Source organism: Miscanthus floridulus, chromosome 10, assembly GCF_019320115.1.
Source record: "Miscanthus floridulus cultivar M001 chromosome 10, ASM1932011v1, whole genome shotgun sequence".
Classification (NCBI taxonomy): Eukaryota; Viridiplantae; Streptophyta; class Magnoliopsida; order Poales; family Poaceae; genus Miscanthus; species Miscanthus floridulus.
The window spans coordinates 140246316-140259512 of NC_089589.1; the positions used below are offsets into that span (position 1 = coordinate 140246316).

Genomic DNA, 13197 nt, shown 5'->3' on the forward strand with positions numbered 1-13197 from the left:
TCTCTGAGCCAAAAGATGCAACGTGGCAACGTGCCATGAATAATGTGACAAAGTAAACGATCGTGCTAATAATTAAGCTGAGACTAGCAGCCAAAGACTACGATAGAGTAGATCTCAGATCTGTAGAAAGAAAACAAGCACTGGATGCCAGCATATATAGGAATTGAAAAGGATGTCACTAGTTAGATCCTTTTGTTTAAGACCCTTTGCTTGGAGCAGAAACCGGAGAAGGTCAGCTGATTGATCAGGTTATATATCATCCGCACATATATAGACATCCGTGAGTAGTCGTCCCAGCTGCACCACATCTCCTCTCCTCTCTGTAACGTGCACCATTCAATTCCTAGTGTGTGCGAGCAGCTTTGCCAGCAATGGCGAGAGCTGCGTTGGTCCTCCCTGCTGCTCTACTGCTGTGCCTTGCATTGGCCGACCATGCCGATGCTGCGAGGAAGACGGTTGGGGTCTACGAGCTCAAGAACAAGAAGGGGGATTTCTCCATCAAGGTCACCAACTGGGGAGCCACCCTCATGTCTGTCATCGTTCCTGACTCCAAAGGTATGCATGGTTTCCTTAGCTTCCAAGCTGGAGTCCTTCTGCGTAATGCATGCTTTGTGACTGCATCATAACGCTAGCTGGTCTACACGCTCATGTGAATTTATTTCTTGCTGCAGGGAACTTGGCTGATGTCGTCCTTGGGTATGACACTATCGCTGAGTATGTGGTAAGATGACAGATCGATCTCTCTGTTCTCACATGCACTCTAGAGCTTGCAGTGTGCATCATTAATTCCTCTTCCTCCGGTGTTCAACGACACGGCTGTATTGTGTTGTGCGCCCTCTGCTCAAACAGAACGGTTCTTCTTACTTCGGGGCGCTGGTCGGCCGCGTGGCCAACAGAGTCGCCAAGGGCCGCTTCGTGCTCGACGGCAAAGCCTACCGCCTGTACATCAACGACGGCAAGAACGCACTCCACGGTACGCTCTCGATCGTTCTCAGGTCACTCTCGTGCATGGATCACGTACGATGTGCTATCTTCCATGGATTCACTAGCTTAGTCTCGCCGTCGTTGTTCATCGATCAGGTGGCCACAGGGGTTTCAGCAAGGTCATCTGGACGGTGAAGGAGTACGTGCCTGACTGCGACTCCCCTTACATCACCTTCTACTACCACAGCTTCGACGGAGAGCAAGGTAAACGAACCCAAAACGCGCCAAAAAAAGAATATATATTTTAGTTAGCTTCTGACTGACCATGTGCCCAGCGCCGATGATGAGCTGACTTTGCACTTAATTGTTCGAACCGCATCGTGCTGCACATGGTGATGACGCTCAAATCAACGGAACTTACTGGGTGCAGGAGTCCCGGGCGACCTGGACGTGTACGTGACGTACCAGCTGTCCAGCCCCTACGACCTGGCCCTGCACATGAACGCGACGGCGCTCAACAAGGCGACGCCGGTGAACCTGGTGAACCACGCGTACTGGAACCTGGGCGGCCACGGCAGCGGCGACGTCCTGGGCCACCTCATCCAGGTGTTCGCGTCGCTGTACACGCCCGTGGACAAGTCGATGATCCCGACGGGGCAGATCGCGGGCGTCGCCGGGACGCCCTACGACCTGCGCTGGCTCACCCCCGTCGGCGCCCGCATCAACCTCGTCTCCGGCGGCGGCGCGGTGGGCTACGACCTCAACTACGCGGTGGCGGTACACGGGCAGGGGTTCACGCAGGTGGCGTTCGTCCGGGACCCGGCGTCCGGGCGGGCGTTCGAGCTGTGGGCGAACCAGCCCGGGGTGCAGCTCTACACCAGCAACTGGCTCAAGGACGAGAAGGGCAAGGGCGGCAAGGTGTACCAGAAGTACGGCGCGCTGTGCCTGGAGACGCAGGCGTTCCCTGACGCCGTCAACCACCCCAACTTCCCGTCGGAGATCGTCAGGCCCGGCGGGGTGTACCGGCACGACATGCTCTTCAAGTTCTCCTCCTAATTGTTACTAGTCCCCGTGACTTCGTGGACAGAACCCTTTACAATACAGCTCATAGTACTGCACGTCATCACTCCTAATCTCGTATGAGTGATGCACTCACGTTGTTTCGTGAGAAATCTCAAAGATAACGATTCCAGAAGGCTACGTCAACTACTAGAGAACAGATTTTAGAACGATGTCCCAATTTAGCATTAGTCTCAGTATTTTTTTTACCTCCGGGACTAAAGGATCCTTTAGTCTCGGTTGGTAATACCAACCGGAACTAAAGGTTCCTGCCCAACGGTCGTCCGCGGGGCAGAGATCTTTAGTCCCGGTTGGTATTATCAACCGGGACTAAAGGTTTACCTTTAGTCCCGGTTGGTAATACCAGCTGGGACTAAAGCTTTTAGTCCCGGTTTGGGTGATGCCTCGGGAATAAAGATTAATCTTTAGTGGGTTTGGCCCCCCTAACCGGGACTAATTATCCCGGCCTATAGACCAGCTCATTTCTTCCTCCCCGAGCCCGAGCCATTCCATTCAAACTCACTGCCTCTGTTCTTCGGCTTGCTGTTGTTCTTGCTCTCTCCTCCTTCATTGGTGTTGCTCTTCGATTTTGAAGGTAACAAACTTAATCCTCTTATGTTTTATCAGTAGCTTATCTCATTTTGCGATGTAGATGCATGTGTAACTTTATATGTTGGACTTTATTATGATTTTATATGTCATTTTTAGCTCAAAATCACATGATGATTTGTATATATGTTTGGATAAACAAAAGTTAAATTAGTTCATCAAAATCACGCCTCGCTCGTCCTCGCTGGAGCACGCGCCATCCTCGTCCCCGGTGGCTTACGTGATCTTAGAATTAATTTTTCCATGAAATAAAAAACTTAGAAAATAGTTAGAAAATTGTAGAAAATCCGTACTAGTTGAACTTGCGGACCGTGTTCAGCTCGGCGAGCATGTAATATGCCGAGCGGTAATGGACGTCAAGGAGGAGCTTTGATTTTACGAGGAAGAGCGGCAACGGTCGTGGAAGACCGTGTTCCCTTCCTCGTAGAATCGGAGCTCTTCCTTGGCCAAGTACGGTGCCGTCCGGTGGAGAAATGCTCGCCGAGATGATCACGTAAGCAAGGTCAACTAGTACGGATGGTTATTTATTGAAACATGTTTTTGAGCTATAATTTGATGGATATTTGATAACTTCAGACCTACAAATGTCATCTACAAATATTACTATCCTCGACAACCTAAACGCCCGCGAGCTCGCCGATATCGAGCAGGTCACTTAGAATTATTTTTTCCATGAAATGAAATACTTAGAAATCATGCCTTTTATTTTTTAGAATTAATTTTTCCATGAAATGAAAAACTTAGAAAATAGTTAGAAAATTATAGAAAATCCGTACTAGTTGAACTTGCGGACCGTGTTCATCTCGGCGAGCATGTTATCTGCCGAGCGGTAACAGACGTCAAGGAGGAGCTTTGATTCTATGAGGGAGAGCGGCAACTGTCGTGGAAGACCGTGTTCCCTTCCTCATAGAATCGGAGCTATTCCTTGGCCAAGTACGGTGCCATCCAGTGGAGAAATGCTCGCCGAGATGATCACGTAAGCAAGGTCAACTAGTACGGATGGTTATTTATTGAAACATGTTTTTGAGCTATGTGATTTCTATGTCATTTTTAGCTCAAAATCACATGATGATTTACAATAGTAAAATCACTTGATAATTTGGTATTTTTCTATTATACATAGTACATATTTCATGGTTTAGTTAGATAAATAAATAATTTTAGTTTTGTTTAAATATATTATTTTAGAAAATGTGAAATTTACACTAGTTTGCAAAAATAAGTATAGAAAGTAGACGACAACTGGTACTGGATCTTCGGCCTCTCGTTCGGTTGTGAAACGACTGAGGCCAGAACTCCCTCTCATTATCTGCGGCAAGTGTAAGCAGAAGATTGTGATGGAGTACCGAGTTAAGAGACAGGGACCCAACAAGGGTCGTGTTTTCTACAAGTGCCCGGATCGCGATGTGAGTTTCTTACGCATTTGATTATTATGGCTAATTGACCTGCTTTTCTTGAATATTTTTGACTAAATATTTTTTGGCTTTAATTTCAGTGGGAGGGTAATGGATGCGATGGTTGGTACTGGGAGGAAGATTATGCTACATACGTGCAGAATTCGGATGCGCTTGAGGTAGCGGCTGCTGATGATGAGGTAGTGAGCCAGCAGGAGAAGCTTATTGATATTCAACAGAAGAATGATTTGTCTGTTTTAGTTGCGTACAGTCACGAAATAATTATGTTACTAAAGTGCATTGTAGTTTTAGTTTGTTTAGTGATAGTTGGGATTGCTTACGTTGTAGCCAGGCTTAGTTAATTAATCAACCGTGTGTGTGTCATCTATGTTGTGTAATAAAATACTTAATTATGTTCAAGATTTTCATAATTTATCGTGTAATGCAGATTATGTCACGCCATTGGATGTACAATGCCGATCGCCACTCCCAAGACTTTATTGAGGGCGTGCACTATTTCTTAGGTGTGGCTAAGGCAAATAAGCGAGATAGTTTCATGTGCTGTCCATGTGCCATATGTAAGAATTTAAAGGAATATTCAAGCTCAATGAGTCTTCATTCACATTTGCATAAGTCAGGTTTTATGTCAAACTATATATATTGGACTAAGCATGGAGAAAGTGGGGTCATGATGGAAGAAGGTGAAGGAGAAGATTTAGACATTGATGACATTATTGCTCAATATGGTGCCTTTGATGATACTATAATGGGGGGAGATGAAGAAGAGGTAACGGCAGAAGATGATCTTAGTGATGCTCTTGGCGATGCCATTCGTGATGCACAACAAGAATGCGAAAGTGAAAAAGAGAAAGTTAAGTTCGAGCGCATGCTTGAGGATCATAGGAAGTTGCTATACCCGACGGCCGAAGAGGGGCAAAAAAAGTTGGGTACAACACTGGAATTGCTACAGTAGAAGGCAAAGAATGGTGTATCCGACAAGGCATTTGGGAATTTATTGAACCTCATAAAGAAGATGCTTCCAAAGCTAAATGAATTGACCACCACTACATACGAAGCAAAAAAGGTTGTCTGCCCTTTGGGATTAAAAATCCAGAAGATACATGCATGTCCTAATGACTGCATCCTCTACCATGGCAATGAATACGAGAATTTGGATGAATGCCCGGTATGTAAAGCAGCACGGTATAAGATCAGGCGCGATGATTCTGGTGACGTCGAGGGTGAACAACGTCCTAGAAAGAAAATCCCCACCAAGGTTATGTGGTATGGTCCTATAATACCACGCTTAAAACGTTTGTTCAGAAATAAAGACCATGCAAAGTTGTTGCGGTGGCATAAAGAAGACCGTAAGGTAGACAATATGCTGAGACACCCAGCTGATGGGTCCCAGTGGAGAGCAATAGACAGGGAATTTCCAGAGTTTGCAAATGAGGCTAGAAACTTAAGGTTCGCCTTAAGTACAGATGGTTTAAATCCTTTTGGGGAGCCGAGCACTAGTCATAGCACTTGGCCAGTTACTCTATGTATCTACAACCTTCCTCCATGGTTATGCATAAAGCGGAAGTTCATTATGATGCCGATCCTCATCCAAGGTCCGAGGCAACCTGGCAACGATATTGATGTCTATCTGAAGCCATTAGTTGAAGAACTTCTAGTTTTATGGAACAAACCAGGTGTACGTGTCTGGGATGAGTACAAACAAGAACACTTTGACCTACGAGCAATGTTGTTCGTAACAATCAATGATTAGCCTGCTTTAAGTAATCTTTCAGGTCAGACAAACAAAGGATATAATGCATGCACACATTGTTTTGATGACCTTGACAGTATATATTTGAAAAGATGTCGAAAGGTCATGTACCTTGGCCATTGTCGATTCCTTCCTTTGAATCACCAAGTAAGAAAGAAAGGTAAGCATTTTAAAGGTAAGCCAGACCACCGGAAGAAGCCTCATAACCGGACCGGGGAAGATGTACTCGCAATGGTCAAGGATGTGAAGGTAGTATTTGGAAAGGGACAAGGCAGCGAATCTGTTCCCAAAGATGCTAAGGGACACGCACCCATGTGGAAGAAGAAGTCCATCTTTTGGGAGCTACCCTATTGGCAAGTCCTAGAGGTCCGCAACGCAATCGACGTGATGCACCTGACAAAGAATCTTTGTGTGAACCTATTTGGATTCATGGGTGTGTACGGGAAGCCAAAGGATTCACTTGAAGCACGCCAGGACTTGTAGGGCATGAAAGAATAAGACAACCTTCATCCAGAGAAGACAGATGATGGACGTCATTACTTAAGTCCTGCTAGCTACATGCTTAGCAAAGAAGAGAGGGACAACATGTTCGAATGTCTAAGCAGCATCAAGGTCCCATCGGGATTCTCCTCCAATATAAAGGATATAATAAATGTGCCAGAGAAGAAATTCCTAAACTTAAAGTCCCACGACTGCCAAATGCTTATGATGCAATTGCTTCCAGTTGCTTTAAGAGGAATTCTACCTCCACATGTACGTCTAGCCACCATGAAGCTATGTGCATTCCTCAATGCAATTTCTGAGAAGGCAATCAATCCAGTGGAACTAGCTACTCTACAGAATGATGTGGTTCAATGTCTTGTCAGCTTTGAGTTGGTGTTCTCTCCATCCTTCTTTAATATCATGACACACCTCCTAGTTCATTTGGTGAAGGAGATTAGTATTCTTGGACCCGTGTTCTTACATAACATGTTCTCCTTTGAGAGGTTTATGGGAGTCTTGAAGAAATATGTGAAAGTCCGTTCTAAGCCTGAAGGAAGCATCGCCCAGGGCTATGGAACAGAGGAGGTCATTGAGTTTTGTGTTGACTTTATTCCTGACCTTGCCCCGATTGGCGTTCCCGAATCGCGACACGAGGGGAGACTCAGTGGTAAAGGAACTTTAGGGAAGAAAATATATATTGGCATGGAAGACGATTATTTCAATAAAGCACACTACACAGTTCTTCAGAACTCGTCATTGGTGCATCCGTACATCGAGATACATAAGGAGTTCTTACGATCTAAGTTTCTAGGGAAGACTGAAGCTTGGATTAGGCGTCAGCACATGGAAAGTTTCAGTGGTTGGTTGCGAAAAGAATGTCAAGGCGATGACAATATTGATGAGCAACTGTATTTGTTGGCTAGGCAACCATCATGGCATATCCTCATGTACCAAGGGTACGAGATAAATGGGAATACATTTTACACAGTTACCCAAGATAAAAGGAGCACCAATCAAAATAGTGGTGTTCGCATAGATGGCACAGATCCAAATGGGAATATACAAACATATTATGGCCGCATAGAAGATATATGGGAACTAGACTACGCACCTAATTTTAAAGTCCCTTTGTTCTAGTGCCAATGGGTGAAGCTGACCAGAGGAGGAGTAACAGTCGACAAAGAGTATGGATGACAACAGTGGACATCAACAATATTGGGTACAAAGACGAACCATTCGTCCTTGCTGCCGATGTGAGTCAGATGTTCTATGTGAAGACATGTCTACAAAATCAAAGAGAGGAAAAAATGAAGACATCAACTCAATGATCAATGAGCCAAAGCGCCACATAGTTCTTTCTGGGAAAATAAATATAGTGGGAATTGAAGACAAGTCAGACATGTGAGAAGATTATGAAAGAAATGTCCGAATTCCACCCTTCATAGTGAAGAAAGATCCAAGCATCATGTTAAATAATGAAGACACTCCATGGTTACTACAAGATCATAACCAAGGGTCATACGTCAAGAAGAAATTCACTGTTGTGCCCGCATGATACAACGATGCACTGTTGTGACAGTTTTAGAAAGTCTATATGAGATTCAAGAATTTATGACTAGTGTTTGATAAAACTTTCTCAAATAGGAAAATGAGCTATGTAACAATTGTAGATCTTGCTGAGATGATCAAACTTGGTATTCAGAGTTTTTTTTCATCTGAGGTCATTTAGTGTCTCATTTGAGCAAGTTTGACCAAGTCAAATTTGGTCAAATGAAAAAACAACACTTTGACTCTAGTATTATGAACTCTAAATGACTTCAAATTGAAAAGTTTTGAATACCAAGTTTGTTAAAATCATCAAGATCTACAATTGTTGTTTTGGTCAACTTTCCATTTGAGATAGTTTGGACGGTTCAAATTTGTGATTTTTAAATTTCGACGCCTACAAACTAGTTTTTGGAACCCTAGATTGTCTCAAATTGAAAAGTTTTGAATACCAAGTTTGTTCAGCTCATCAATATCTACAATCCTTATATAGGCTATTTTTTCATTTGAGAAAGTTTAAATAAAATGTAGTTCAAATTTCACAAGTGTGACATAGTTTTAGAAAGTCTATATGAGATTCAAGAATTTATGACTAGTGTTTGATAAAACTTTCCCAAATGGGAAAATGAGCTATGTAACAATTGTAGATATTGCTAAGATGATCAAACTTGGTATTCAGAGATTTTTCATCTGAGGTCATTTAGTGTCTCATTTGAGCAAGTTTGACCAAGTCAAATTTGGTCAAATGAAAAAACAACACTTTGACTCTAGTATTATGGACTCTAAATGACTTCAAATTGAAAAGTTTTGAATACCAAGTTTGTTAAAATCATCAATATATACAATTGTTATTTTGGTCAACTTTCCATTTGAGATAGTTTGGATGGTTCAAATTTGTGATTTTTAAATTTCGACGCCTACAAACTAGTTTTCGGAAACCTAGATTGTCTCAAATTGAAAAGTTTTGAATACCAAGTTTGTTCAGATCATCAAGATCTACAATCCTTATATAGGCCATTTTTCATTTGAGAAAGTTTGAACAAAATGTAGTTCAAATTTCACAAGTGTGTGACATAGTTTTAGAAAGTCTATATGAGAATCAAGAATTTGTGACTAGTGTTTGATAAAACTTTCTCAAATGGGAAAATGAGCTATGTAACAATTGTATATCTTGCTAAGATGATCAAACTTGGTATTCAGAGATTTTTCATCTGAGGTCATTTAGTGTCTCATTTGAGCAGGTTTGACCAAGTCAAATTTGGTCAAATGAAAAAACAACACTTTGACTCTAGTATTATGGACTCTAAATGACTTCAAATTAAAAAGTTTTGAATAGTAAGTTTGTTAAAATCATCAAGATCTACAATTGTTGTTTTGGTCAACTTTCCATTTGAGAAAATTTAGACGGTTCAAATTTGTGATTTTTAAATTTTGACGCCTACAAACTAGTTTTCGGAACTCTAGATTGTCTCAAATTGAAGAGTTTCGAATATTAAGTTTGTTCAAATCATCAAGATCTACAATCCTTATATAGGCCATTTTTTCATTTGAAAAAGTTGTAGAACAAAAACACTATATTTTCTTTATTTTTATAGGTTCAACAAAAAATTCCCGTTATTTTGGTCAAAAAACCGAGAAAAAATTAAAACATTGACGTTACAATAATGTGATAATAAATTTCCTATCAAATAATATTAGTTTTATTAATTTTAAGTTATAAATATATTTTTGCATTAACAAAATACTTAGTATTAGTAACATTTATATTCTATATTCATAAAAGAAATTAAAAACGTTAGGTTACAAAATTTTCCTATTTACAATAAATAATTATTTAATCAATAGTATTTTTAAAAATAAATATTGTAAAGTATTGAAGTTGCTATAGAATTAATTAGTATTAAACAAGGAGAACAAAATCAAAATCCCAGGCCTTTCCAATTACTTTGGCGGGCTGCCAAAATTTTTAGGCCTTCAGTCCCGGCCCAGGCTAGGAACCGGGACTAAAGGGTGGGCGGAATTGCCCGCCCAAAAATACCTTTAGTCCCGGCTGGTAACACCAACCGGTGAAAGCTCTAGTTTGGTTTTGGTGAATTGATGAAACCCTAAGTGCTAACCTAGTTTATCAAGTGATCATGAGATATGTAGCACACCTCAAGTGGAGAAGCTAATAAAGATCATAACATGACAATGGTGATGGCATGGCGATGATCAAGAGCTTAAACTTGAAAAGAAGAAAGAGAAAAACAAAAAGCTCAAGGCAAAGGTATAATTTATAGGAGCTATTTTATTTTGGTGATCAAGACACTTAGAGAGTATGATCACATTTAGGTTTGATAGCCGTACTATTAAGAGGGGTGAAACTCGTATCGGAATGCGGTTATCAAAGTGCCACTAGATGCTCTAACTCATTGCATATGCATTTAGGATCTAGTGGAGTGCTAACACCCTTGAAAATGTTTGTGAAAATATGCTAACATATGTGCACAAGGTGATACACTTGGTGGTTAGCACACTTGAGCAAGGGTGAAGAGAATGGAGGAGATGCCAGCGTCGGTCAAGTGACCGGACGCTGGATCCAAAAGCATCGGACGCTGACTGCCTGTGTCCGGTCGCGCTGACTGGCGGTACAGTGGCTAGGGTTTACCACCGGACGCTGGGCTGTGTTCGATCGAGGTGGACCGGACACGTCCGGTCGAGGAAAACCGGTTCTTGACCCTTACTGTACTCGACCGGACGCTGAGGCTCCAGCGTCCGGTCAGTTTTGTCGGAGCGTCCGGTTAGCTTCATAGCCGTTGAAATCTGACAAATAGCGTTTGAAGCTGGTGACATGTGGCGTCCATCAGTGGACCGCACGCTGAGTCCAGGGTCCGGTCAGTTTGACCGGAGCATCCGGTCAGAGCGTAGTGTGCCCAGTGAAGGGGTACAACGGCTCTATTTTGTGGGGGCTTCTATTTAAGCCCCATGGCCGACTGTGGCTCACATCTTTGGCCATTTTCATTGACATAGCAACCTTGTGAGCCTAGCCAAAGTCCTCCCACTCATCTCCATCATTGATTCATCATCATAGTGAGATTGGGAGTGATCCAAGTGCATTACTTGAGTGATTGCATCTAGAGGCACTTGGTGTTCGTGTTTCGCTGCGGATTTCGCTTGTTACTCTTGGTGGTTGCCGCCACCTAGATGGCTTGGAGCAGCGAGGATCATTGAGCGGAGGGTGGTGATTGTCTCTGGCTCCGATTGTGGTGATTGTGAGGGGTTCTTGACCTTTCCCCGGCGGAGCGCCAAAAGGTACTCTAGTGAATTGCTCGTGGCTTGTGTGATCCTCATCTTGTGTTGGTTGTGCGGTACCCTATTGAGGGTTTAGCGTGTGAAGCCAATTAGCGCGTGAACCTCCAAGTGAGTAAATCGCCACAACGAGGAGTAGCTTGCCGGCAAGCAAGTGAACCTCGGTAAAAATCATTGTGTTCATCCTTTGATTCCGAGGTGATTGGTCTTCATTGTTATTCATCCTTGTGATTGATTGGTTCACTCCTCTACATGGCGGTATAACTATCTTGATCGCTCTCTTTACATTATTGCAAATTAGTTGACAAGCTCTTTAGTGTAACTAGTTGTGAGAGCTTGCTTGGTTGGTTGGTGTGGCTCTTTAGTTAGCCTTTGAGAGCACACTAACATAGGGTAGTGTCATACCTCTTGTGTGAATCGATACTATCTAAACTAGAATTGTGGTAGGTGGCTTATATTTTGAGTAGGCTAGCGCAACACTTGCTTCGCCTCATAATTGTCTAACCATTTTGTTAAGTGTTGTTGTAGAAATTTTTATTAGGCTATTCACCCCCTCTAGCCATTAGGACCTTTCAACCAGGACTAAAGATCCTTTAGTCCCGGCTGGTAAGCCGAGCCGGGACTAAAGGGTTGGACCTTTAGTCCCGGTTCGGCTTACCAGCCGGGACTAAAGGATCTTTAGTCCTGGTTGGTGTTACCAGCCGGGACTAAAGGGTCCCGGCTTATATATATCGAATGGTTCCTCTGTTCATCTTCTACTTTTCGATCTACAACGTCGATCTCGTCTCTGCCGCGCCCGGCCACGTCGAGCTCTGCCGCGCCGCCGTCGTCGTCTACCCCCGCCTGGCCTCGTCGTCGAGCCCCGCTCGACGGCCGTCGAGATCGTCTCCGCCATACGTCGTCCTCGCGCGGCTCAGCTCGGCCCCGTGGTCGGCCAGCACGCCCGCCATGGCCATCCGCGCGCCCCTAGCCTGCTAGCTATAGCTCAGCCATATTTTTTTAGATAGTTTTTTACATAGTTTTTAGATAGTTTTTTAGGTAGTGTTTGATATATATGTTAGATTAAAATGTATTAAAATTTAATTAGTAGTTTATTCTTAGTTTTTAGATAGTTTTTTATATATGTTAATTAGATTTAAATGTATTAAAATTTAATTAGTACTTTATTTAGATAGTTTTTTAGATAGTTTTTTATTATAGTTTTTGATATATTTAGTAATTATTATTCTATCTCTCTCTATATATGTGTTAGATTTAATTTTGATTTAGTAATTCTATCTATGTATATATGTTAGGTTTAATTAGATTTGGTAATTAATTCTATCTAGAGATTCTATATGTATACATATATATGTACTTAATTATTCCTATGTGTATATATACATGTACTTAATTATTTCCATGTGTTGAGAGAGAGAGAGAAAATTGTATCTAGAGAGACATTCTATGTGTTATCGTCACATGCATATCTAGAGATATATACATATGCACTTATTCTATGTGTTGAGAGAGACAGAGAAAATTGTATCATTCTATGTGTATATATACATGTACTTATTTCCATGTTTTTGGATCGAAAGTGCTTTTGATTCGATTCCAAAGCACTTATTCCATGTTTATGTTATGTGCCATAGTAATTTATCTATGTCTTGAAGATACAAATGGCTGCTCCGGATGATAACTTGAATGATGACATAATGGCGGATATTATCAACGCCGGCACCAATACGGATGTAGATGACACGAGTCAGTACTTTACTGATTATGAGGATATCCTGAATATCCCGGTGGTTGAAGATCAACAAATTGTCGCGTAAGAAAATACTGGCGAGGTATATTCGATTATCTATCATCTCTTATAGATGCATGCGTATGCATATTTGTTGTTAATCGTTGTGTTTCTACTCATGTAGCTGGTCTCTGGATCTACATCAACCACCGACAAGAGTAGGAAAGTCCGAGGGCCAAAAAAGCCATTAGAGGGCCGTTTCATAATATTAGAATTCGACACCGACACCGGCAAACCATTGGGACCACATGCTCAGACATATGTCAATCAATGTGGGTTCATTGTAAGGGATAGGATCCCAGTTAGTGCTCATGAATGGAAGCAGAAGATATCCG

At 42.3% G+C, this 13197-nt stretch overlaps 1 protein-coding gene across 1 annotated transcript; it reads left to right on the plus strand.

Annotated features, from left to right (window-relative positions):
* Positions 1-371: 371 nt before the first annotated feature.
* Positions 372-1980, plus strand: LOC136485875 (uncharacterized). Its single transcript, XM_066482689.1, has 5 exons — positions 372-555; positions 672-721; positions 850-973; positions 1081-1188; positions 1355-1980. Exons 1-5 carry the CDS (start codon positions 372-374, stop codon positions 1978-1980), a joined length of 1092 nt encoding a protein of 363 aa, XP_066338786.1.
* Positions 1981-13197: the final 11217 nt, after the last annotated feature.